This window comes from Lepidochelys kempii, chromosome 2 (genome assembly GCF_965140265.1).
Source record: "Lepidochelys kempii isolate rLepKem1 chromosome 2, rLepKem1.hap2, whole genome shotgun sequence".
Lineage (NCBI taxonomy): Eukaryota > Metazoa > Chordata > Testudines > Cheloniidae > Lepidochelys > Lepidochelys kempii.
In genome coordinates this window covers 1,582,983-1,609,599 of record NC_133257.1, presented here as the reverse complement: position 1 = coordinate 1,609,599, position 26,617 = coordinate 1,582,983, and the positions used below count along the sequence as shown (strand labels likewise).

The 26,617-nt window shown below is 59.4% G+C and overlaps 1 protein-coding gene across 3 annotated transcripts in view; it reads left to right on the top strand.

Moving 5' to 3' along the window:
• OPLAH (5-oxoprolinase, ATP-hydrolysing) overlaps positions 1-20,829 on the top strand; it is a 52,865-nt gene extending 32,036 nt beyond the window's left edge. The window contains exons 16-26 of one of the 3 annotated variants that reach the window (XM_073329809.1): positions 4,428-4,588; positions 4,728-4,829; positions 5,929-6,103; positions 6,512-6,696; positions 6,860-7,006; positions 7,422-7,556; positions 9,264-9,413; positions 14,724-14,881; positions 15,275-15,435; positions 15,848-15,945; positions 16,587-20,829. In XM_073329809.1, the coding sequence (XP_073185910.1) occupies positions 4,428-4,588; positions 4,728-4,829; positions 5,929-6,103; positions 6,512-6,696; positions 6,860-7,006; positions 7,422-7,556; positions 9,264-9,413; positions 14,724-14,881; positions 15,275-15,435; positions 15,848-15,945; positions 16,587-16,739 (1,625 nt within the window). In that variant the 3' untranslated portion in view covers positions 16,740-20,829. Of the gene's footprint in view, positions 1-4,427; positions 4,589-4,727; positions 4,830-5,928; positions 6,104-6,511; positions 6,697-6,859; positions 7,007-7,421; positions 7,557-9,263; positions 9,414-14,723; positions 14,882-15,274; positions 15,436-15,847; positions 15,946-16,586 lie in introns of those variants that run through there. The other 2 variants (XM_073329811.1, XM_073329810.1) reach the window with 2 other exon arrangements.
• The last annotated feature ends 5,788 nt before the right edge of the window (positions 20,830-26,617 follow it).

Below are 26,617 nucleotides of genomic sequence, written 5' to 3'. Positions count from 1 at the left end.
ACGCCCACACTATTCGGAGGAAACATTAAGAACAGTCCCACTTCGTCACAGCTATGTCCACTGGATCCCACTTGTCCACGTGCACAAGTCCATGGGGCCGGACGAGTTGCATCCGAGAGTGCTGAAGGAATTGGCGGCTGTGATTGCAGAGCCACTGGCCATTATCTTTGAAAACTCGTGGCGAACCGGGGAAGTCCCGGATGACTGGAAAAAGGCTAATGTAGTGCCAATCTTTAAAAAAGGGAAGAAGGAAGATCCTGGGAACTACAGGCCAGTCAGCCTCACCTCAGTCCCTGGAAAAATCATGGAGCAGGTCCTCAAAGAATCAATCCTGAAGCACTTGCATGAGAGGAAAGTGATCAGGAACAGCCAGCATGGATTCACCAAGGGAAGGTCATGCCTGACTAATCTAATCGCCTTTTATGATGAGATTACTGGTTCTGTGGATGAAGGGAAAGCAGTGGATGTATTGTTTCTTGACTTTAGCAAAGCTTTTGACACGGTCTCCCATAGTATTCTTGTCAGCAAGTTAAGGAAGTATGGGCTGGATGAATGCACTATAAGGTGGGTAGAAAGCTGGCTAGATTGTCGGGCTCAACGGGTAGTGATCAATGGCTCCATGTCTAGTTGGCAGCCGGTATCAAGTGGAGTGCCCCAAGGGTCGGTCCTGGGGCCGGTTTTATTCAATATCTCCATAAATGATCTGGAGGATGGTGTGGATTGCACTCTCAGCAAATTTGCGGATGATACTAAACTGGGAGGAGTGGTAGATACGCTGGAGGGGAGGGATAGGATACAGAAGGACCTAGACCAATTGGAAGATTGGGCCAAAAGGAATCTGATGAGGTTCAATAAGGATAAGTGCAGGGTCCTGCACTTAGGACGGAAGAACCCAATGCACAGCTACAGACTAGGGACCGAATGGCTAGGCAGCAGTTCTGCGGAAAAGGACCTAGGGGTGACAGTGGACGAGAAGCTGGATATGAGTCAGCAGTGTGCCCTTGTTGCCAAGAAGGCCAATGGCATTTTGGGATGTATAAGTAGGGGCATAGCGAGCAGATCGAGGGACGTGATCGTTCCCCTCTATTCGACATTGGTGAGGCCTCATCTGGAGTACTGTGTCCAGTTTTGGGCCCCACACTTCAAGAAGGATGTGGATAAATTGGAGAGAGTCCAGCGAAGGGCAACAAAAATGATTAGGGGACTGGAACACATGAGTTATGAGGAGAGGCTGAGGGAGCTGGGATTGTTTAGCCTGCAGAAGAGAAGACTGAGGGGGGATTTGATAGCTGCTTTCAACTACCTGAAAGGGGGTTCCAAAGAGGATGGCTCTAGACTGTTCTCAATGGTAGCAGATGACAGAACGAGGAGTAATGGTCTCAAGTTGCAGTGGGGGAGGTTTAGATTGGATATTAGGAAAAACTTTTTCACTAGGAGGGTGGTGAAACACTGGAATGCGTTACCTAGGGAGGTGGTAGAATCTCCTTCCTTAGAGGTTTTTAAGGTCAGGCTTGACAAAGCCCTGGCTGGGATGATTTAACTGGGAATTGGTCCTGCTTTGAGCAGGGGGTTGGACTAGATGACCTTCTGGGGTCCCTTCCAACCCTGATATTCTATGATTCTATGATTCTATGTTTGTTGACCCCTCAAAGAACTCTAGTAGATTGGGGAGGCATGACTTCCCTTTACAAATGCCAGGTTGACTCTTCCCCAGCAAATCGTGTTCATCTGTGTGTCTGATAATTCTGTTCTTTACTATAGTTTCAATCAATTTGACTGGTACTGAAGTCAGGCTCACCGGCCTGTAATTGCTGGGATCACCCCTGGAGCCTTTTTAAAAATTGCGTGTCATATTAGCTACCTTCCAGTCATCTGGTACAGAAGCAGGTTGAAATGAGAGGTTACAGACCACAGTTAGCAGTCCTGCAATTTCACATTTGCATTCCTTCAGAACTCTTGGGTGAATCCCATTTGGTCCTGGTAATTTATTCCTGTTTAGTTTATCAGTTTGTTCCAAAACCTCCTCTTATGACACCTTAATCTGGGACAGTTCCTCAGATTTGTCACCTAAAAAGACTGGCTCAGGTTTGGGAATCTCCCTCACATCCTCAGCTGTGAAGACCGATGCAAAGAATTCATGTAGCTTCTCTGCAATGGCCTTATCCCCCTTGGGTGCTCCTTTGGCACCTCGATCGTCCAGTGGCCCCACTGGTTGTTTGGCAGGTTTCCTGCCTCTCGATATACTTGCTGTTAGTTTTTGTGTCTTCAAATTGTTTTTTGGCCTGCCTAATCATACTTCTGCACATGACTTACCACAGTTTATGTTCCTCTCTATTTTCCTCAGCAGGATTTGACTTCCAATTTTAAAAGCTGTCTTTTTGTCTCTACCCACCTCTTTTGCTCTCTGGTTTAGCCATGGTGGCATTTCTTTGGTCCTCTTACTTCTTTTTGTTTTCTCCTGTGGGGTATACATGTAGTTTGAGCCTCTATTATGGTTTTTGTAAAAAATGTCCATGATGCTTGCAGGCATTTCACTCGTGTGACTGGTTAAAGCACAGTCCGAGTCCCTGCCGGTTAGCCCAGAGCCAGGCTGAGCTGCCGTCAGTTCCATGCTCAGGCTGTCTCTCGCTCAGGCCTGGTCGACACCAGAAAATCAGGTTGGTTTAAAAACGTTAGTGAGGTGTGTGAAAAATCCCTCCCCCCGCATGGCATAATTAAGACAACCCGTGGAGACAGAGCTAGATCGATGGAAGAATTCTTCTGTCGACCCAGCTGCCGTCTCTCGGGGAGGTGGATTAGCTATGCCAAGCGAAGAACCCCTTCCGGGGGTAGGTGGTGTCTACACTGACGTGCTACAGCAGCATGGCTCGTGCTTTAAGTGTAGACAAGCTCTCAGTCTGATCTCCTTGGGCAGTTCCCAGATGAGAGCCCTGACTCCCTTCAGCAGCCTACTCCCCCCCCCAGGCCTGTGTCCTCCAGCTGGGGGGTCTTTGCTCAGCCTCCCTGCAGAGTGGTGGGGAAACCCCTCTCCCCCTAGGCCATGGGTGCCAGGTATCAATGTCCTGCTGCAGGCTTTTCCATTGTTCACTGCTTTGGGGTCGGCTGGGCTAGTCCTTTCCAGTGACCCCTCCCGGCTCAGGCAGCTGGGCACCATTCCTACCCAGGCCTCAGCCTGCCCTGAGAGCACATGGGAGGTGAGGAGTCACTCCTGGTCCAGGTACCAGCCCACAAGCCAGGAGCTGGGCTGTGACTCCCAGGGCAGGAACATAAGCCCCACGGGAGGAGCAGCAGCTCAGTCTGCTCAGTGTGACTCCAGGGCTTGGAACTCTCTCCTGCCCGGCAGTGACAACAGAGCCCCCCAGACTTCGCCTGCTCCAGCCCTGCTCTTGGGCCCAGGCCCACCCTGTTCCTAGTCCTGCTCCAGCCCTGCTCTCACACCAAGCCCAGTCCGATGCCTGAGTCTGGCTCCGGCCACTAGGCCTCCCCAGCCCAATCACCATTTCAGACAAAACAGCCCTTTTCTCCCCTCCCCCATGACGGTTGCCATATAGAGGAAACTGAGCCACATTTAGGCTTCATAAAAATACTACAGAAAATCCCCACTTCCAGTGCTCTCAGCTGGGCCCATCCCACAAGCCAGGGGGACTGGGCAGGGCAGTGCTTGGATGGGAGACTTCCCAGGATGCCAGAAGCTGCTGGGAGCAGCATGTGGGCCCAGTAGGGGACACGGTCCCCTTGCAGTTGGGGCTGACCCCAGTGCAGCGCTAGAGGGTGCTCCGCGGCTGGAAGTGTTGCTAGGGTCTCTGGCCCACGTACCCCAGAGTCGGCGTGTTAACCCCACTGTCCTGGCCCCATTCTAATCAGGTGGAGCTCCTTCTGCCTCTCCAAATTCCCCCTGGGGCTTCAGCTGGAGCACAGACTCTCCTTCACTACCTGTCCCAAGCTGCTGACCAGCCCTGCTGTGTGGCTGTTACCCAGCCGTTCCGTGCCCCACCCCAGAGGCAGCTGCCTTTCACATAGCATCTTTTAAACAAACTGTCGCCCAAGGGCTGCCCCAGTTCAGTCAGGGGGTGTGGGGCACCGAGAGGCATGTTGGACAGGGAGGTGATGTGTTTGTGGCTGAGATTTGGGAGGAGCTGCCGGGTCCATGATACAGAGGCCTAGAGGCACTGGAGCTGTGGTGAAGAAGGCTCTTGCACAGAGAGTGTGTAACGTGCAGACAGGTTGGTGCTGGGGAAGTGGGGGAGAGACGGACCCGTGATGCCAGCTGGAGCCAAGGATGTGGGGGGACTCTGCCTGGTCTGCTGAGCTGCCTAGGTTCTGGGAAGGGGAGTTGCATGGCTGTGGGGGTGCCCTTGGGGCTGGGGGTTCCTATGGAATGGCTCCCTCCTCGGGGTTGGTAGCAGTCGCTTCATCTCGCCCTGCAGAGCAGATGGGCCGGATCCTGCAGAGAACGGCCATCTCCACCAACATCAAGGAGCGGCTTGACTTCTCGTGTGCCCTCTTTGGGCCGGATGGGGGGCTGGTGTCCAACGCTCCCCACATCCCGGTGCACCTGGGGGCCATGCAGGAGACTGTCCAGTTCCAGGTAGGTGCAACCCCGGCACACATCTCTTTGGCATCCCCCTGCGCCCTGGCTCTGCGCTTTGAGGGCTGGGCCTGCGGCTCCCCCAGGGCTGGCCAGCCCCCTGGACGGCCCCTGAGCACCGCTCTCGGTGCCGTTTCAGATCCGGAACCTCGGGGCTGACCTGAACGAGGGCGACGTGATCCTCAGCAACCACCCATGTGCGGGGGGCAGCCACCTCCCAGACCTGACTGTCATCACACCTGTGAGTACCACCGGCAGGGCCCGGGCAAGGGGCAGCTGGTGCCTCTGGGCTGCAGCTCCCCATGTCAGATTGTCACAGAGTCCCCGGGCGATGCTCTGGAACTGCTCCCCATGAAGCCAGGCAGGACTCTGGGGAAGTCTCCTTTCTGGGAGCAGCCTGTCTTCAGGACACACAGCTCACCCGGCTTCCACCTTCCTGGGTCTGACCTTGGAGCATTCAGCATCTTCTGCCCCTCCGTGCGCTTCCCCCAGCAAGTCCACCCAGGTGGGGTCTTGGGGAAGCCAGAGGGTCCTGCCCCCCAACTCTGCAGACATACTTGACTCTCAGCCAGCCAGGAAAACAGAAGGTTTATTAGACGACAGGAACATGGTCTAACACAGAGCTTGCAGGTGCAGAGAACGGGACCCCTCAGCTGGGTCCATTTTGGGGGGCCGTGAGCCAGACAACCGCATCTGCACTTCGCTCCATGTCCCAGCCAGCCCCAAACTGAAACTCCCTCCAGCCCCTCCTCCCCTGGTCTTTGTCCCTTTCCCGGGCCAGGAGATCAACGGATTCCTTTGTTCTCCAACCCTTTAGCTCTCACCTTGCAGGGGGGAAGGGCCCAGGCCATCAGTTGCCAGGAAACAGGGTGTCGGCCATTCTCTGTGTCCAGACCCCTGCACACACCTGCCCTCTAGGGCTCTGCAGTGATCATACACCCCTATCCCACCACCTAGATACTTAAGAACTGCATAGGGGAAACTAAGGCACCCCACATTATTCAGAGGAAACATTAAGAACAGTCCTGCTTCGTCACACAGATCCAGCCAGAAGCCATTCTTTGGGGGGCAGCCCTGGGGCCCCTGTGTGACATGAGTTTATGGGTCTCAGCCCATTCCTGAGCAGGCAGTTGTCCCCACCCCAGAGGTGCCAGCCCCCAGGGCACTGTGGCCTCAGCAGAGAGGGCAGGGGCCAAGCAGGGCTGGCAGGCTGGTGACTCAGGGCAGTGGGTAGGCCAAAGGCAGGGGCAGCGTGTGGGGGTTGCCCCACACCTTGCAATGCCCTGTCCTGAGCCCCTGCAGGGTCCCTGGCTCCGATTCCAGCTGCTCTCCCCTCCCAGGTGTTCTGGCCAGGGATGCCAAGGCCCGTGTTCTTCGTAGCCAGCCGCGGGCATCATGCGGACATTGGGGGCATCACGCCCGGCTCCATGCCCCCTCACTCCAAGGCGCTGCAGGAGGAAGGCGCCGTCTTCGTCTCCTTTAAGCTGGTGAAGGACGGAATCTTCCAGGAGGAGGGTGAGTCTGCGGGGACAGGATGGGGGCTGCATGTATGAGCTGGGGGGAGCAGCTAAGCAGCCTTGGGCTAGATCCGCATGTGGATGGGAGACCCCCAAAGGGATCCCTACTCTCTGGCCCCAGGGGAGCCATCCTCCTGACCCTGGCACGAGCTCCCCTTCCGCGCCAGCCGGGCGAGCGGGCTCCGTCTCCGAGCCCTGCGGGGGGGAGGCAGGATTTGTTCACTGGGTGTTTGCCTCCCCCAATGCCCCAGGCTGGGGAGTGGGTAGATCTCGCCCCCCGGATAGCACCGTCCTGCCCCGTCAGTGCGCCCCGGGGGGCGTGAATATCCCAGCATGCAGTGCAGCCCGTGGTGCCTGCCGGCCCCGTCTCCAGGGGCCCGCTCGCACCTGCCCCTCCGCTCAGCAGCTGTGACCGAGGCCCTGCTGGCTCCCGGCCGCATCCCAGGCGGCAATGGCACCCGCCAGCTGCAGGACAACCTGTCGGACCTGCGGGCGCAGGTGGCGGCCAATCAGAAGGGGATCCAGCTGGTGAGCGAGCTGATTGGCCAGTACGGGCTGGAGGTGGTGCAGGCCTACATGGCACACATCCAGGTAAGCGGGGAGGGGCCTGGTCTGGGGTCCTGGGGCTGCTGTGCCCCGATCTCTGTGCAAAGGAGCAGGAGCCCAGGCTCCCCTGCCCTCCACGTCCCGTTCCCAGCTGTGCCCCAGCCCTGGGGCAGCCCCCCCCACCTCACTGCCCTGCCCTGCCCCACAGGCCAATGCAGAGGTGGCGGTGCGGGACATGCTGAAGGGCTTCGCTGCTCGCTGGGGGGGGGCGACGCGCCCCATGGTGGTGCAGGCTCAGGATCACATGGACGACGGCTCCCCCATCCGGCTGACGGTGGAGGTGGACCCACAGGAGGTGAGCCAGGCCCCTCTGCTGGGGGTCGGGGCTGATGTCGGGGGATCTGCAGGGGGAGGAACTGGGGGGGGGTAGCAGGAGGTTGAGAGAGTTGGGGGGGATCCAGCTGGCGGGAGGAGAGTTAACCCAAAGGTGGGGGACCCAGTGGCAGAGGTAAACTCCCATCTGATGGGTGAGCAGGAATGGGGCTGGGGGTGACTCCAGGGGGGGTGAATCTGTGGGGGAGGAGCTAGGAGGTTGGGGCAACTCTGATGGGGGAGGTGGGTGCTGGGGTGACCCAGGATGGGGGGAGAGGGGCTGGAATGAAGGAGGGCCAGGCTTCTGGGCTGACCCCAGAGTGGGGGGGTGGATGCTGGGCTGACCCTGCCTAGGGGGCAGGGCGCGCGGAGCCCGTTCTGAGCCCGGCTCTCCGCAGGGCAGTGCTGTGTTTGATTTCTCCGGCTCGGGCCCCGAGGTGCATGGAAACTGCAACGCGCCCCGCGCCATCACCCTCTCGGCACTGATCTACTGTTTGCGCTGCATGGTGGGCCAGGACATCCCGCTCAACCAGGTGGGCCCAGGAGCGGTCTGCAGGGCAGAAGGGAGCGTGGGGCCGGGGCCGGGGCTGGGACAGGGCGCGCTGGGAGCTGCGGTCTCTGGGTGTCCCCGGGGCTGGGACAGGGCGCGCTGGGAGCTGCGGTCTCTGGGTGGGGCCGGGGCTGGGACAGGGCGCGCTGGGAGCTGCGGTCTCTGGGTGTCCCCAGGGCTGGGACAGGGCGCGCTGGGAGCTGCGGTCTCTGGGTGTCCCCAGGGCTGGGACAGGGCGCGCTGGGAGCTGCGGTCTCTGGGTGTCCCCGGGGCTGGGACAGGGCGCGCTGGGAGCTGCGGTCTCTGGGTGGGGCCGGGGCTGGGACAGGGCGCGCTGGGAGCTGCGGTCTCTGGGTGTCCCCGGGGCTGGGACAGGGCGCGCTGGGAGCTGCGGTCTCTGGGTGGGGCCGGGGCTGGGACAGGGCGCGCTGGGAGCTGCGGTCTCTGGGTGTCCCCGGGGCTGGGACAGGGCGCGCTGGGAGCTGCGGTCTCTGGGTGTCCCCAGGGCTGGGACAGGGCGCGCTGGGAGCTGCGGTCTCTGGGTGTCCCCGGGGCTGGGACAGGGCGTGCTGGGAGCTGCGGTCTCTGGGTGTCCCCGGGGCTGGGACAGGGCGCGCTGGGAGCTGCGGTCTCTGTGTGGGGCCGGGGCTGGGACAGGGCGCGCTGGGAGCTGCGGTCTCTGGGTAGGGCCGGGGCTGGGACAGGGCGCGCTGGGAGCTGCGGTCTCTGGGTGGGGCCAGGGCTGGGACAGGGCGCGCTGGGAGCTGCGGTCTCTGGGTGGGGCCATGGCTGGGACAGGGCGCGCTGGGAGCTGCGGTCTCTGGGTGGGGCCGGGGCTGGGACAGGGCGCGCTGGGAGCTGCGGTCTCTGGGTGGGGCCGGGGCTGGGACAGGGCGCGCTGGGAGCTGCGGTCTCTGGGTGGGGCCGGGGCTGGGACAGGGCGCGCTGGGAGCTGCGGTCTCTGGGTGTCCCCGGGGCTGGGACAGGGCGCGCTGGGAGCTGCGGTCTCTGTGTGGGGCCGGGGCTGGGACAGGGCGCGCTGGGAGCTGCGGTCTCTGGGTGGGGCCGGGGCTGGGACAGGGCGCGCTGGGAGCTGCGGTCTCTGGGTGTCCCCGGGGCTGGGACAGGGCGCGCTGGGAGCTGCGGTCTCTGGGTAGGGCCGGGTCTGGGACAGGGCGCGCTGGGAGCTGCGGTCTCTGGGTGTCCCCGGGGCTGGGACAGGGCGCGCTGGGAGCTGCGGTCTCTGGGTGGGGCCGGGGCTGGGACAGGGCACGCTGGGAGCTGCGGTCTCTGGGTGGGGCCGGGGCTGGGACAGGGCGCGCTGGGAGCTGCGGTCTCTGGGTGGGGCCAGGGCTGGGACAGGGCGCGCTGGGAGCTGCGGTCTCTGGGTGGGGCCGGGGTGGCACAGGGCGCGCTGGGAGCTGCGGTCTCTGGGTGGGGCCGGGGCTGGGACAGGGCGCGCTGGGAGCTGTAGGCTCTCTGGGTGTCCCCGGGGCTGGGACAGGGCGCGCTGGGAGCTGCGGTCTCTGGGTGTCCCCGGGGCTGGCACAGGGCGCGCTGGGAGCTGTAGGCTCTCTCTGTGCCCCCTGTGTCTGTGCACTTGCCTGGAGCAGTGGGTTCAGCCCCAGTTCGGTGGAGGGCAGAGGGTGGGGGTGCTCAGGGCAGCCTGACGCCCTCTCCCCCATGGCAGGGCTGCCTGGCCCCGGTGCAAGTTCTCATTCCCAAGGGCTCCATCCTGGACCCATCCCCGGAGGCTGCCGTGGTCGGGGGCAACGTGCTGACCTCACAGAGGGTGGTGGACGTGATCTTCAGGGCCTTTGGGACCTGCGCCGCCTCCCAGGTGAGAGCGTGGGGGGGCAGCATGCCCTGTGTGGGGCTGGGGAGGGGCAGCTGTGGATCTGGGCCCTCGGGCTCTCCCTGGCTGGGGCTTGGACAGGGGCACAGAAGCAGTGGGGTCTGGCGATTCCTCCAGCCTGCGGGCATAGGGCACGGGCAGTATGGCGGCTGTGCCCAGCCGAGGCGAGTTGCCTGTTGAATGGGCCCTGGCGGCTGGAGGCATCCCACAGGATGGGGCTGGGCGTCCCTTGGGCTCTGGCTCGCCCTCCTCCAACTGCCTTGGCTGGGGCTGGGCCAGGGCCGAGTACGCAGCTGGGCTGGCCTGCCTCTCCTCAGGACCAGGACCCCAAGGCAGGGGGCTGGCTGGCACAAGATGTGACAGAGCAGGGAGTGGGGAGGATTCACCTGGGGATGTCGCAGGGGAGTTTTACTGGGACTGTCTTGTTACGGCGTCCCCGGGCGATGCTCTGGAACTGCTCCATACAAAGCCAGGCAGGACTCTGGGGGAGCCTCCTCTCTGGGAGCTGCCTGTCCCAAAGGCAAGATGCTTACACAGCTTCGACCTTCCTGGGTCTGACCTCGGAGTATTCAGCCTCCTCTGCCCCTCCGTGCGCTTCCCACAGCGAGTCTGCTCAGGTGGGGTTCTAGGGAAGCCAGAGGGTCCTGCCCTCCAACTCCGCAGACAGACTTGACTCTCAGCGAGCCAGGAAAACAGAAGGTTTATTAGACGACAGGAACATGGTCTAACACAGAGCTTGCAGGTGCAGAGAACAGGACCCCTCAGTCAGGTCCATCCTGGGGGACAGGGAGGCCAGAGCCCCATCTGGGCCTCCCTCCATTTCCCCAGCCGGCTCCAAACTGAAACTCTCCAGCCCCTCCTCTCCTTTGTCTCTCTCCCGGGCCAGGAGGTCACCTGATCTCTCTGTTCTCCAGCCCCTTCAGTCGGCACCTTTGCAGAGGAGGGGCCCAGGCCATCAGTCGCCAGGAGACAGGGTGTCGGCCATTCTCTGTGCAGACACCATCACACCTGCCCTCTAGGGCTCTGCAACAATCCCACCCCCTTATTCCCCCCACCTAGATACTTAAGAAAGGCATAGGGGAAACTGAGGCACCCACACAGTATTCAGAGAAAACATTAAGAACAGTCCCACTTTGTCACACCTCTCCCCCCTTCGAGATCGAAATGAGTGGGGTCACTTTAGCCAGTGACCCGGGGAAGTTCGAAGCCACCAACGTTCCCATGGATGCCCCAGCATCTCTCCCGTTCCTTGGTGGGCGTTACACCAGGCCCTTCCAGTTTCACGCCCTCCCTTAGGTCGGGGGTGGTCAATAGCACTCACAGGCCGCATGTGGGAAGGTTTATGCGGCCCGTGCCCTTTGGCCACCCCAGTACCCCTGGGGTTCAAACTGGGATCGGGTCTTCTCCCAGCGCTCCAATCTGGAGGGCTGCGATTGGGCTCTTTTGCTTAAAAGCCCCCATCTTGACCATGGCCGGCTCTGGGCTTGGATAGCCGCTCCCCACCTTGTGGCCCAGGTACGACACCTCTGCCATCCCCACTTTACACCTTCCTGCTTTTACCGACAGTCCTGCCTGCTTCGGGTGACCCAGCCCCCTGTTCACTGGGGACACGTGTTCCTCCCAGGCCTGGCTAGAGACACAGGTATCATCAACGTACGCCAGGGCCAAGTTCTCCCTCCCCCTCAGTAGCCAATCCACCCGGTGCTGGGGGGTGGCCGACGCCCCCCCGAGGTCGAAAGGCAGGACCAGGAACTCAGAGAGCCCCAAAGGGGTGGTGAAGGCAGATTTCAACCTGGCATCTGGGTCCAAAGGCTCCTGCCAGTTGCCCTTGGTGAGATCCTTAGTAGGGAGGTAGTGAGCCCCCCCAGCTTGTCTAGAATCTCACCAGGCCTAGGCCTGGGGTAGGCATCGGACGCGGTGATATCCTTAAGCTTCCGATACTCCCCACAGAACCAGATCGACCCGTCTTCCTTGGGGACCCACCCCAGTGGCACGGCAGGTCCTCTGACCCCGCGGCACGGCAGGTCCTGCGACCCCGGACAGAGGGTGGGGAAGGCTGGGACAAGGTTGAAGCTCCCTTGAGACCCCTGCCCATCATAGAGGAACCTCTCCAGAAGGGGGCTCTGGACATAGTGGGGCCCCTCAGCAAGGCGACCTGGTCGGGGAACAAATACGTCCTGGGGGTGGTGGATCTCGCCACCTGCTACCCAGAGGCGGGGACTCTGTTCTCCACCGAGGCAGACACCAGGGCAGACGCGCTGCTGACCATCTTCAGCAGAGCGGGGTCCTTACAGACCAGGGGTCCAATGTCCTATCAGCCCGGCTCCAGGGCTGGTGGGAGAAAGGTGAGGTCTGGCCCACCTGGGCCTCTGCAGGTGACCCTCCATCCCACGGGCTGGTGGAGAGAGTCTATGGGGCCCTAGGGATGGTGCTGAGGACTTTTATGAATCAGCATCCGCAGGACGGGGACAGGCACCTGCCCCACTTGTGGTATGGGGATGTGCCCCAGGAATCCACCGGGTTCTTCCCTTTGAGCTGCTGTGTGGGAGGAGAGTGAGGGGACCCCTGGACCTGGTAAGGGACGGTTGGGAGGTGAAGGGGGGAGACCCCCAGGTGGAACTCTTCCCTGAGGTGGGAGCCAGTCCTCCCATCAGGTGTCCCCCATTCAGAGTCACTGGGAAAACAGCCCAGAGCCTGGAGAGGGAGGTCAAGGACATGCTGACTTTAGAGGTGATCCAGCCATTCAACAGCCCATGGGCCTCATCCGTGGGGCTGGTCCCCAAGGAAGACGGGTCGATCTGGTTCTGTGAGGAGTATCGAAAGCTTAAGGATATCACCGTGTCCAATGCCTATCCCAGGCCTAGGCCTGGTGAGATTCTAGACAAGCTGGGGGTCTCATTACCTCCCTACTATGGATCTCACCAAGGGCGACTGGCAGGAGCCTTTGGACCCAGATGCCAGGTTGAAATCTGCCTTCACCACCCCTTTGGGGCTCTCTGAGTTCCTGGTCCTGCCTTTCGACCTCGGGGGGGCGTCAGCCACCCCCCAGCACCGGGTGGATCAGCTACTGAGGGGGAAGGAGAACTTGGCCCTGGCGTCCATTGATGATACCTGTGTCTCTAGCCCGGCCTGGGAGGAACATGTGTCCCCAGTGAAGAGGGGGCTGGGTCACCCGAAGCAGGCAGGACTGTCGGTAAAAGCAGGAAGGTGTAAGGTGGGGATGGCAGAGGTGTCATACTTGGGCCACAAGGGGGGAGCGGCTGCCCAAGCCCAGAGCCGGCCAAGGTGGAGATGATCAGAGATTGGCCCGTTCCGCAGACCAAGAAACAGGTCCACGCCTTTATCGGGGTGGCGGGGTACTACCGGGGGTTTGTACCCCACTTGAGCTCCCCAGCTGCCCCCACCACTGAGCTGTGTAGGAGGGGGAAGCCGGACGAGGTGGTCGGGTCCGAGCAGTGCCAGAGGGCTCTCTGTGCACTGAAGGAGGCTCTAATCCAGGGCCCGGTAAATCTGGTAAACCCAGACTGCGCCAAGGCCTTTTCAGTGCCACCGACGCCTCAGACGCAGGGCTGGGTGCGGGGCTGATGCAGGCCGATGCTATGTGGGAGAGACACCCCATCGGGTACCGGAGCAAGAAGCTGCTGCTCCGGGAGCGGAACTATGTGGCCATCGAGAAGAAATGCCCGGCCATGGGGCAGACCCTTGAAAAGCTGCAGCCAGATCTATGGGGCGGCGCTTTGCTGTGTACACGGACCCCTCTGCCCCGACGCAGCTGCATCCAATGAAAGGGGCTGATGCCGAGCGGCGGGGGACAGAGACACCTGGTCAGAGGGTGGCCCAGGTCAAGATGGGGGCTCTTAACCAAGAGAGCCCGAATCACAGCCCTCCAGACTGGAGCGCTGGGAGAAGAACCAATCCCAGTTTGAGCCCCAGGGGTTTTGGGGTGGCAAAAGGCACAGGCCGCATAAACCTTGCCACATGCGGCCTGCGAGTGCTGTCGACCACCCCCGACCTAAGGGAGGGCGTGAAACTGGAAGGGCCTGGTGTAACGCCCACCAAGGAACGGGAGAGATGCTGGGGCATCCATGGGAACGTTGGTGGCTTCGAACTTCCCCAGGTCACTGGCTAAAGTGACCCCACTCAGTTTGATCTCGAAGGGGGGAGAGGTGTGACAAAGTGGGACTGTTTTTAATGTTTTCTCTGAATACTGTGTGGGTGCCTCAGTTTCCCATATGCAGTTCTTCAGTATCTAGGTGGGGGAAATAAGGGGGTGGGATTGTTGCAGAGCCCGAGAGGGCAGGTGTGATGGTGTCTGCACAGAGAATGGCCGACACCCTGTCTCCTGGCCACTGATGGCCTGGGCCCCTCCCCTGCAAAGGTGCTGACTGAAGGGGCTGGAGAACAGAGAGATCAGGTGGCCTCCTGGCCCGGGAAAGAGACAAAGGCCAGAGGAGGAGGGGCTGGAGGGAGTTTCAGTTTGGAGCTGGCTGAGGAAATGGAGGGAGGCCCAGATGGGGCTCTGGCCTCCCTGTCCCCCAAGATGGACCTGACTGAGGGGTCCTGTTCTCTGCACCTGCAAGCTCTGTGTTAGACCATGTTCCTGTCGTCTAATAAACCTTCTGTTTTACTGGCTGGCTGAGAGTCCCGTCTGACTGCGGAGTTGGGGGGCAGGACCCTCTGGCTTCCCCAGGACCCCACTTGGATGGACTCGCTGTGGGAAGCGCACGGAGGGGCAGAGGAGGCTGAATGCTCCGAGGTCAGACCCAGGAAGGTGGAAGCCGGGTGAGCTGTGTGTCCTGCAGACAGGCTGCTCACAGAGAGGAGACCTCCCCAGAGTCCTGCCTGGCTTCGTAGGGAGCAGTTCCAGAGCATCGCCCGGGGACGCCGTGACAACGTGGACTGGGGAAACGGAGGGAACCCCAGGTTGGGGTCTAATCTCCCTGCTCCCCCAGATGGACCTGCCTGAGGGGGTCCTGTTGTCTGTACCTACAAACTCAGATTTGGACTGTGTTCCTGTCGTCTAATAAACCTTCCGTTTTGGTGGCTGGCTGAGAGTCACGGGGAATCGCAGGAAGTGGGGGGTGCTGGGCTCTGACTCCCTCACACTCCATGGCACAAGGCCGGTCATGCTCTCCCGTCGGGGTCCCCAGGGCCGGCTCTCCCGTCGGGGTCCCCGGGGCCGGCTCTCCCGTCGGGGTCCCCGGGGCCCGCTCTCCCGTCGGGGTCCCCGGGGCCGGCTCCCCGTCGGGGTCCCCGGGGCCGGCTCTCCCTCCATCTCTCATCCCCTCGCTCCAGGGCTGCATGAACAACGTGACGTTTGGGAACGAGTATGTGGGGTACTACGAGACAGTGGCGGGCGGCGTGGGGGCCGGGCCCCACTGGCATGGGCGCAGCGGGGTGCACACCCACATGACCAACACCCGCATCACTGACCCCGAGATCCTGGAGAAACGGTGGGTCTGGGACCCCATGGGGAGCTCCCCGTCTTTGCAGGGCTCTCGGCTAGGGCCCTCCTTGGGGGACACGGGCAGGGAGTCTAGGAGAAGGGCCTTGTGAGGGGGGGAGCTGGATGGAGTGGGAGGTCCCTTGGTGGGGGAGTGGCAGCAGCCAGGACACCCAAGAGCTGTGGGGTAACCCCAGCTTTTTAGGGGCCTCCACCGAGCCGATGGGCCCTCAGGATGTAGTGTCCTCGGCCCCTGTAACCGCTGCCGGGGGGGCTGAGCCGGCTCCGGGTCCCAGGGTCTCCCCGCCCTGTGCTCGGGCAGTGGCAGAGTGTGCAGGGGACCGGGTGGAGGGTGCCCTGCCGGGGGGCGCTCATCTCCCCAGTGACGCTGCCTCCCCCCCAGGTACCCAGTGATCCTGCGCTGCTTTGAGCTGTGCCAGGGCAGCGGGGGCAGCGGGCGGTTCCGGGGCGGGGACGGGGTGATCCGCGAGCTGCTCTTCCGCCAGGAGATGGTGCTGTCGGTGCTGAGCGAGCGCCGGGCCTTCCGCCCCTACGGCCTGCAGGGTGAGCACCCACCGGGGTCCGGCCCCCCACCGGGCACCCCCTCCCCTCCACTGCGGTCCCCACTGAACTGCCCAGCTCCTCGCGGTATCCCCATTTGATCCTCCCTCCGGCCCCCCCGCCAAACCCCCACACCCGCTCGTGGTGTCCCCCGTCTGTCACCCCGTCTGCCCTCCCTCTGACCCCTCACCCTGCCCCCTCGTGGTGTCACCCGTCTGTCACCCCCTCTGCCCTCCCTCTGAACCCCCACCCCATCTGCCCTCCCTCTGACCCCTCACCCCACCCCCTCGTGGTGTCCCCCGTCTGTCACCCCATCTGCCCTCCCTCTGACCCCCCACTCTGCCCCCTTGTGGTGTACCCCGTCTGTCACCCCGAATTTGACCCTCCCTCTGACTCCCTTTTCTCTTCTGGGCAGGGGGGGACTCTGGCTCCGCCGGGCTGAACTTGCTGATCCGCAGAGATGGACGAACCATCAGCCTGGGGGGGAAGACGTCAGTGCGAGTGCTTCCCGGGGTAAGGGAGCCGGTTGGCATGGCTGTCCTGGTGGGGGTGGGGCTGTCCCAGGATGGGGTGGGGCTGGTTGGCATGGCTCTCCCAGTGGGGGGCAGGGCTGGCATGGCTGACCTAGGGGTGGGGGGCATCTGGTTGACCCGACTCTCCTGGTGGGGGGGTGGGGTTGGCACGTCTGTCCCGGGGATGGGTAGGAGGGGCTGGTTGACCCAGCTCTCCCGGTGCGGGGTGGGGTTGGCACGTCTGTCCCGGGGGAGGAAGGAGAGGCTGGTTGACCCAGCTCTCCCGGTGGGGGGTGGGGTTGGCACGTCTGTCCCGGGGGAGGAAGGAGGGGCTGGTTGACCCAGCTCTCCTGGTGGGGCGTGAGGTTGGCACGGCTGTCCCGAGGGAGCGGGGGAAGGAGGGGCTGGTTAACCCAGCTCTCCCGGTGCGGGGTGGGGTTGGCACGGCTGTCCCGGGGGGGAAGGAGAGGCTGGTTGACCCAGCTCTCCCGGTGGGGGGTGGGGTTGGCACGGCTGTGCTGTGATGTGGCTGGTACTTTCCTTGGGTTGACCTGGTCTGATTCCCCTCTCTGGGGCTCCAGTCTGGGCAGGGTCTGGGGACAGCCCCCTTCTCCCCTCACCGTCTCCCTCCCCTCCCCGCAGGACGTCTTCCGCTTGCAGACCCCTGGCGGGGGTGGCTTTGGGCCGGCTGCTGACACTGGGGACTCCCTGGAGCGGCACCAGCCGCCCAACCCCAGGAGCTTCCTGGAACGTGGCAGCCTGTACGACTATCGCCTGGCACAGGAGACGGCGTGAGGACCGGGGCTGGGGCGTGGGATGAGCCACCCCAGGGCTCTGCCCCCACGCCATGCGGGCTCCAAACAAGCAGCCGTGGCATGGCCCCCTCCCCCCTCCTGTCCTCCTAATGCGGGGAGCATCCTCTGTTGGGCCAGGATTCCTAGGTCCCAGTCAGCTGTTCCCTGCCTCATTGTGTGACATTGCCTGAGTCCCTGCCCCTCTCTGCCCACTATGGGGTGAGCACTTGCAGGGGTCATTCCTGGCCTTTGCAGAGGGTTTGGGACTCATGGGGCTGGAGGTGCAGTTGGGGATCCGTCTCCACCTCCGAACCCAGGCAAGGGGAGCAGCTCCGGCCCGGCCTTTTGGATGTGGAGAAGAATTGACACTGGGCATCGGACCTATGTCCATACCGTGGGGAACCAGGACACTGCGTCAAGCTGCCCCGCCAAGGACTGATCTGCACCTGCTTCAGAGAAAGCAAAGCCCCAGACTCGATAGGGGGGAGCGGGCTGGGCTGGTGCCCTTCCCTTTTCTCCAGCAGCCCGCACCCGTACTTGTTGACCTTGTGGTGCCCGACACCAGCCTAGAGGTGCTGGTGGATGCCTCAGGCAGTTTCATGGATCCGGAGTCTGCCCTTTCATCGGGACCAGTCACCCACCAGATGGCTCCCTTCAAGGCAACTGTCCTTTGAGGCCACCGAGAAGTTCTGTTTGGGCTCATTCATGAACTGCATTCACCAGTTGTCCTTGGCATCCCCTGGCTCATCGCCTACGACTTGCACATCTGCTGGTGGTCAGGCACAATATGCTCTTGTTCCCTGTCTCGCCAGCAGTCCTGTTTCCTGAGAGCCAAACCAGGCCCAGCAGCCCGCTGCTGCTTACTCAGTCCTCCAAAGAATTCAGAGATGTTAAGAGAGGATCCAAAGGTGACCCTGGCAACCCCCACGGCATCCTCCACAGCTCCAGGGATTCCTGTTAAATTTCAGCTCTATGCCGACATGGTTAGTGAAAAGAGAGCCAGCGCCCTACTGCCTCATTGCAGCATGACGGCCTCATTGACCTCCCGCCAGGAGCCGAGGCTCCTTTTGGGCACATTTACTCCCTCTCATAATCTGAACTGCAGGCATTTCTGGGGGACCTGTTCTCAGGAAAACCTTCAGAAGGGGTTAATTTGCCCCTCTACATCCCCAGCAGGGGCCCCAGTCTTCTTTGCGGCAAAGAATGGTGGTTCCTCCGGCCTGGTGTGGACTACCAAGTATTGAACAAGAGTACAATCTGAAACCGGTACCATGTACTGCTTATTAATGAGCTGTTTGAAAGACTCTGCCCTGCCAAGGTCTTCACAAAGTTGGGCCACCGTGGAACTTCTGCCCTGGTGAGGATCCAGGAAGGAGACGAATGGAAGACCACCTTCCATACCAGGCATGGCCATGGTCATGCCATTTGGGTTGTGCAATGCCCTGGCAACATCTTAAGGACATACTGGACCAATTTGTTGTCCTTTACCTGGATGAGATCCTCATTTTCTCTGAAAGTCAGGACCTCCACAGTCATCACGTCTGCGCTGTCTTGGAGTGATGACGCCAAAACCACCTCTGCTCAAAACTTGAGAAATGTGAGTTCAATAAGGGCACCGTGGAATTCTTGGGATCCCCTGGCCTGAGGAACTCACATGGACCTTCGTAAGGTTGGGGCAATATTTGACTAGGCTACACCCAAGGATGTAGGTGGAGGGCAGTGATTTCTCGGATTTGCCAAGTTTTACACGTGATTTATTAAAGGATTCTCTAGCCTGGTTGCACCCATAACAGTGCTCCTGCGAAAGGGGGCCAGTTTGCCTGACCCAGGGGGTTCAGTTAGCCTTTGATTGACTGAAGAGGGCATTCACCTTGGCACCTATCCAAATTCACCCAGAATTCACTGAACCATTTATGATCAAGGTCAATGACTGAAACTTTGCCATAGGTGCAGAATTATTTCTACATGTGGGTCCCTGCAACCAATTCTACCCATGTGATTTTTATTCTTGGAAGCAGTCCTCAGTGGAAAAATTACCATATTTGGGACAAGGAACTACTGGATACCAAGGCGGCTCTGAGAAGTAGGGCTCCTTCTAGGAGGTGGCACCATTCCCAGTCCAAGTCCTGTGGGCCATAAGAACTTGGAATACCTATAGACTGCCAGACTCCTTAACCAACCCCAGATCTGCTGGTCCCTCTTCTTTGCTCACTTCAGGTTTGTTGCAACCTATCATCCCAGGGCAGCTGCCCTATCCCGCAAAGGCTAACATCTCAGACCTGGTGAAGAGCCCTCTGCCACCATGGTCAAGGGGCCCAACTTTGTCAACAGGACAATTGACAGCAGTCTGATTTCCTCCATCTGCTCCCCGACGACGCATTTGTGACCTAGATCTTCCAGACCCTGAACGATGTGGTTACCCAATCACCCCAGATCCGACTACAGAATGGCCTCTTCTATTGCAAGGCTTTTCTGTATGTTTCGGAGGGACAACCTAGGTTTCAGGTATTGAAACTATGCCACAATTCGCCAGCAGTGGCCGTTTTGGCCAATTCAAGCCAATCTGGTCTTGAGGAATCTCTGGTGGCCAGGCCTATGAGATTACATCAAGGATTATATAAGGTCCTGCAACCTCTGTGCCTGTATCAAGAACCTACATTCTAAACCCCTAGATCTCCTCCAGCCTCGGCCCACACCGCCAGTCTTGGTCTGCTGTGCCATTGGACTTCATTGTAGAACTCCCACGCTCGCAGGGACACTGGGCAATCCTGCTTGCCCTTGAGCTCCTAACAAAGATGGTGCACTTCAGTCCATGCCGTACAGTTCCCACCCATGGGAGGTGCCTTGGCTTTCCCCCCTTGCTTATTTGGCCATTTGTATGTGAAATTACCCTGTGTGTGCCCGCTCTGCGGGGCAGGAAGCAACCTGCCAGCCAGGCCCGCGGCGAGTCGGTGGAGCTGTGGTTGTACGCCAGGGCAGGTGTGGCTGTGCCCTGCGCCAGGCTGTGCCTCGGGAGCTAATTTTGGCAATTGAAGTGAGCTTCCCGGTTTGTGGTTTGCCTGGGAAAGCTGCACGGCCCTGTAGAAACCTGGTGCATCCTCGGGCTAATTAACGCTGTCGTCAGCGAGGGCCGGAGGAGCTGGGCGGGGCTGGCTGGGCTGGGCAGGGGGCCAGCAGCATATTCATTCAGTGGGTGATTCTCCTTCAGGTAACAGCTGCTGTGATCATGGGGGCCCCCTGACCAGCTTGCAGTGTCCGCCGAACGCTGAGATGCAGAGAAAGGGTTATAAGATATTCCAGGGGTGGGAAAAGGTGCATAAGGGAGACAAACAGAGAGCCTAGGCTAGTCCAGACAACGCCCCGCCCCGCAGGAGAGTCCCAGCACGGTGCTAACCCCACGTCTGCTAACCAAGAGAAGTGGGGCCAGAAATCAATGGGCCAAAATGAGGCCTAACTGGTAAGCAAACTAATGAGGGGGGATGGGCTGTTCCGCCCGTGGCTACCTTTGGGGGCCAGACAAAAAGCCTTCGGGGAGCTGGTGGGGAGGCAGGGGGGCCGGCAGGAACGGGCTTTTCCATCATGGTTACCACCGCCACCTTCTCCTGGGATCGGCCCTTGGGCCGCTGCCCTGACCAGGCCAGAGAGAGGGACCCAAATGTTGTCGCCAGCTGCCCTGGCTCCCACTAACTCCCAGCCCTGCTGCCCCCCACCCCTGCTGTTTTCTTTTTCTTCCCTTAGCTCTCCTCTGTTCTCTCCCTCTCCTCTGCCTTCTGCCTAATAAGACCCTGGCTGAGCCAGCCAAGACTGCGCCTTAGCAGCCCCGCTGTGAGCCGGTGGCCATGGAGGCGGCTAACGGTCATGCCCAAACAGCCCCGAGCTGGTATACGTTTGCTGGGTCCTGGCATGGCCGATCGGCCCCTGTGATGAGCTGTTCTCTTCTGCCCAGGGTGTTACCGGCCACGGGGCGACTGTGTGAGCACATGGGTGTCACCAGTGGTGAGCTGGAGCCAGTTCGCACCAGTTCGCTAGAACCGGTTGTTAAATTTAGAAGCCCTTTTAGAACCCGTTCCGCGAGGGAGAACCAGTTCTAAAAGGGCTTCTAAATTTAACCGGCCAAAAGTGGCGCCTTAGGGGCTGACTCCATGGGTGCTCCAGCCCTAGAGCACCCAGGGGGAAAATTTGGTGGGTGCAGAGCACCCACTGGCAGCTCCCCGCCCCCCCCCCAGCCCCAGCTCACCTCCGCTCCACCTCCTCCCCTGAACGCGCCGCCCCGCTCTGCTTCTCCGCCCCCCCCCCGGCTTCCCGGGAATCAGATGTTCGCTGAGGGGAGCTCGGCGGGGGGGGGGGGGGGCGCGAGGAGGGCTGCCCGCACCGCAGCAGGTAACCCGGGCTGGGGGGGCACAGGGGCACCGCTCCCCGCCCCAGCTCCCCTCTGCCTCCCTCGGCCTGAGCGGGAAGCCTCCACCTGCGTCTCAGCCCCCCCAGACTTCCAGTGCGAACAGCTGATTCGCGGGAAGCCGGGGGGGGGGGCGGAGAAGCAGGGCCGGCGGCTCGTTCAGGGCAGGAGGCGGAGCGGAGGTGAGCTGGGGCTGGGCGCAGGGCGGGGAGCTGCCGGTGGGGGCTCTGCACCCACCAAATTTTCCCCCTGGGGGCTCCAGCCCCGGAGCACCCCCAGAGTCGGTGCCTAAGGTGCCACTTTTGATGTGATCGGTGGGGGGAGTGGCTGCTCCCCCCCTAGCTACGTTACCCCACCCCACCCCAGGAGCCAGAGGGACCTGCCGGCTGCTTCCTGGGAGCTGCCCCAGGTAAGCAGCTCCGGGACTCCCCACCTCGCCCCCGGCAGGTCCCTCTGGCTCTTAGGGGTGGGGTGGGCACCCACTACTGTGGCCCACGAGACCCTCCTGCCCGGGTCTGGGGGCAGTCAGGGGACAGGGGAGTGGGGTGGATGGGGGCATCAAGGAATGCGGGCGGTTGGATGGGGCAGGAGTCCCGGGGGCGGGGGGGGGGGCACGACCCCCTCCTGGGGTGAGGAGGGAACCGGTTGTTAAGATTTTGGGAGCTCATCGCTGGGTGTCACACGGTTCGTTCCCTGAGCCTGTCCCTAGAGGGCGCGGCGGGTGCAGCGTGGTCTCTTGTTTTGGGAGGGGGAGAGGTTGGGGGGTTAATATCGATACCCCAGCTGCTCTGTTTCTTAGACCCGCGCCTGGCCCTTGGAGTGGAAGATGGGGCGGTTTGGGATGGTCCTTCGCTCCGTGTGTGTGTGATTCCAGTCTCCGCCTGGCCCCTGCGATGGTTGCTTGATCTCCATCCAGGAGCCTAGGCTCTGTTTGGGTGTCCTGGGCCCTGGTCATGGAGCACTGGGAAGGGAAGGCCCAGCCCTTGAACGTGCTGTGGGAAGCCGGGGTAGGGAGCAGAGGACAGGGTGAGGAGCTCGCCGGAGCCTGTGTTGCTTAGGAGTGGCTGCATTTTTCTGAACGAGCTGGAGCTTCCTTCGTGCTGAAGGTGTCTTGCCCAGGTACATGGCCAGGAGGTGACGAGGGCGCGACGAACGGAGGCCAGGCCTCTCTCTCCCCCAGGAGGGGATGGAGATGGCAGAGAGCGTTGGGCCGGCTGCTGCTGGGTGAGCGATCGGAGTCAGGAGTCCGGCTGGCCTGCGAGTGAGCTGAGCCCGCGGGGACTGTGATTCTCCAGCAGGCAGCACCAGAGATGGAAGCTGCGTTGTCTCTGCGGTTCGGTTCTCCCCCCCTTGTGTGTGTTTGTCTTGTTCTGTCCTCTCGGAAGCAGGATGGGACTTTAACAACAACAGGGACAGCTCCAGCCCAGCTCACCTGACTTACGCTCTTTCCCCCTAACTGGATGGTTATTACCAGGACCCCAGTTTTCTGTGATAAAACCCCAACATTCACTAATAAGAAATGTAAAAATGTGCGTTTTTCCGTGACAAAGGGATTTCTAGGATCCTGGGTTATACCATCGTTAACGCCAGCTGAAAGGCTGTCAAATGGGGGTCAGGTTCCTGGTAAAATGTCTCTCCCATGAAAGGGAACAAGCGTCACTGTGACAATGACAGCCTCGCTGGGAACCTGACAGGTCCAACGCTTTCACTGTTTTTCTTCCTCTTGCTGTATCTTTAATAAAATGCTAAAGGACTGTTCGTGGTGTGTTTGCCAGGGGCCCGAGCAGCCTCACCCAAACGTCATTTAACACTGTTCAGGGCCAGGGTCACATTAACATCTTTCAGGGTAACAGCCGTGTTAGTCTGTATTCGCAAAAAGAAAAGGAGTCCTTGTGGCACCTTAGAGACTAACCAATTCATTTGAGCATGAGCTTTCGTGAGCTACAGCTGAATGCATCCGATGAAGTGAGCTGTAGCTCACGAAAGCTCATGCTCAAATAAATTGGTTAGTCTCTAAGGTGCCACAAGTCCTCCTTTTCTTTTTATTAACACCTTTGTTGCCCTAGCGGATTGCACCCACAGAAATCAGTCGCGGCCAGCTCAGGTTTGGCCCAGCTGGCCTCCCTTGGGACGGGGGTGGGGCTCGGACAGCGATTTAAAGGGCCTGGGGCTCCTGCCGCAGCTACCGCCCCGGCCCTTTAAATCGCCGCCGGAGCCCCACTGCAGCCTCCCCAGGGCTCCGGCAGCAGGGCTCCGGGGATGATTTAAGGGACCCGGGACGGTAGCGGCAACCGGAGCCCTGGATCCTTTAAATCACCGCCCGAGCCCTGCTGCCGGAGCCCCGGGGGTCGTGGTGGCAATTTAAAGGGCCCGGGGCTCCCAGTTGCTGTTACTACAGTCCCGGGCCCTTTAAATCTTGATTAAAGGGCCTGGGGATGTAAAGACCCCGCCTCTTCCAATTCAGGCCCTGCCCCCGCCTAAGTACCGGTAAGTCCTTGAAGTTACTTTCACCCCTGGACCTGAGTAACACTGTGACCACATGCACCAGGTTGCAATGCTGAGAGTGGGGAGCCAGACGCAGCCCCTGGGACAGGAGCCACCTCTGCAGGGTGACTATAAGAACGGCCAGACTGGGTCAGACCAAAGCTCCATCTAGCCCAGTATCCTGTCCTCTGACAGTGGCCAATGCCAGGTGCCCCAGAGGGAATGAACAGAACAGGGAATCATCCAGTGATCCATCTCCTGTCACCCATTCCCAGCTTCTGGCAAACCGAGGCTAGAGACACCATCCCTGCCCATCCTGGCTAATAGCCACTGATGGATCTGTCCTCCAGGAACTTAATCTAGTTCTTTTTGAACCCTGCTATAGTCTTGGCCTCCTCTGGCAAGGAGTTCCACAGGCTTATTGTGCGTTGTGTGAAGAAATGCGTCCTTTTGTTTGTTTTAAACCTTCTGCCTATTAATTTCATTGGGTGACCCCTGGTTTTTGTGTTATGAGAAGGAGTAAATAACACTTCCTTATTCACTTTCTCCACACCCATCATGATTTTATAGACCTCTATCTTATCCCCCCTTAGTTGTCTCTCTAATATACTTTTTTTTGAGATGGGGCGACCACATCCGCACGCAGTATTCAAACTGTGGGAGTACCATGGATTTATATTGAGGCAATAGGATATTTTCTGTCTTATTCTCTATCCCTTTCTTGCTGATTCCCGACATTCTGTTCGCTTTTTTCGCTGCCGCTGCCCATTGAGCGGGTGTTTTCAGGGAACTCTCCACACTGACTCCAAGATCTTTCTTGAGTGGTAACAGCTAATTTAGACCCCATCATTGTATACGTATAGTTGGGATGATGCTTTCCAATGTGCATTACTTTGCATTTATCAACATTGAATTTCATCTGCCATTTGGTTGCCCAGACACCCAGTTTTGTGAGATCCCTTTGTAGCTCTTCACAGGCTGCCCGGGACTTAACTATCTTGAGTAGTTTTGTATCATCTTCAAATTTTGCCACCTCACTGTTTACCCCTTTTCCCAGATAATTTATGAATATGTTAAATAGAACTGGGCCCAGTACAGCCCCCTGGGGGACACCACAATTTACCTTTCTCCAGTCTGAAAACAGACCGTTTATTTCTACCCTTTGTTTCCTGTCTTTTAACCAGGGTGAGTGCAGGGTGGGCTCATTCTCCAGTCCCCCCTCTTGGGGCCTCCCCTCCTCACCAGCCACGATTAGGGTTGTGGTGCCGGGGTGGAGGGTGCTGCTGTGGGTGGTCAGTGCCCCCTCAGCAGCTTAGGGTAGCGCACCCGTTGAACCGGGGGCTCCCTTGCTCCTGCTGTCTGGGCTCGTGAACACACAACACCCCGCTGAGATCACAGAGGCACTGGGGAACAGGGGCTCTTGGTGCTCTCAACCTCTGCTCATTGTGCTGATCAGCATTCACTGTTACTGGTGGGAGCATGCGGGGAGAGGGGGTCTTTCACCTCTACTCCGTCCCCGGCTTGGTTGCTGTGTCTGTCTGCTAATGTTCTCCTGCCCCCTGCCCCCAGAACCCCCTCCAGCCAGGTGCCCGAATCAGGTGATTGGCTTAAAACTCTTGAGTTAGCAAATGAGTAAGTCTTGATTCATCGCTTCCAAGGCCAGAAGGGATCATTGTGACCGTCTTGTCTGACCCCTGTACAGCACAGGCCAGACACCAGCCCCTAGGGCAGAGCGTTTCGACAAACAGCTAGTCTTGACTGAAAAATCGCCAGGGCTGGAGAATCCGCCACAACCCTGGGTACATTGTTCCAAGTGTTAGTTGCAAACCTAGGCCTTATTTCCAGTCTGAATGTGTCGACCTTCAACTTCCAGCCACTGGATCCTGTCAGACCTTCCTCTGCTAGAGTGAACAGCCCATTGTTAAATCTCTGATCCCCAGGTAGGTACTTCCAGACTGGGATCAACTCACCCCTTAACCCGCTCTTTGTTCAGCTAAATAGATTGCGCTCCTCTGTACGGCAGGTTTCTAACCCTTTAATTCTGACCACTCCCCAATTTATCAACGTCCTTCTTGAACTGGAGCCAGGATCCCAGCAGCGCTCGCACAGTGCCACGTACAGAGGGAAAATAAACTCTGCTCCTACTCGAGATTCCCCTCTTTATATATCCCAGGATGGCATTAGCCCTTTTGGCCGCAGCCTCCCACTGGGAGCTCATGTTCGCGTGGTTATCCACCGTGACTCCCAAATCTTGTTCAGGGTCCCCATCCTCGCTGTATACATTTACATTTGCCTATATTAAAACGCAGTTTGCCTGTGCCCAGGTTACCAAGTGATCCAGATTGCTCTGAATCGGTGGCCTGGCCTCTTTGTTATTTATCACTGCCCCAGTTTTTGTATCATCTGCACAATTTGTCAGTGATGATTTTATGTTTTCTTCCAGGTCATAGATAAAAATGTTAAGTAGGGTCAAGAACCAACCTCTGTGGGGGCTCACTGGAAACACACCCACTCAGTGGTGATTCCCCAGTTACAATTACATTTTGAGATCTATCAGTTAGCCAGGTTTTAATCCATTGAATGTGTGCCATGGTCATTTTATACCATTCTAGTTTTTGAATCAAAATGTTGTGCAGTACCAACTCAAATGCTTTACATCAACCCTGTTACCTTTGTCAACCAAACTTGTAATCTCATCAAAAAGAGATTTCACATTAGTTTGATGGGATCTATTTTCCATAAACCCTGGTTAATTGGCATTAATTGAGTCCTGTATTCAGCTGCTTCATTCTCTTGGCTATAATTACCAGCTCATCCTGTTTACCCTTTCTAAAAATTGGCACAACTTCTATTCTTCTAGAAGTGCTCCAAGATTTATTGAAAAATCAACCTTAATGGTCCAGTGAGCTCCTCAGCCAGCACGTTTAAAACTCTTGAATGAAAGTTATCACGATCTGCTGTTTGAAAAATGTCTAATTTTAGTTGCTTCTGCTTAACAT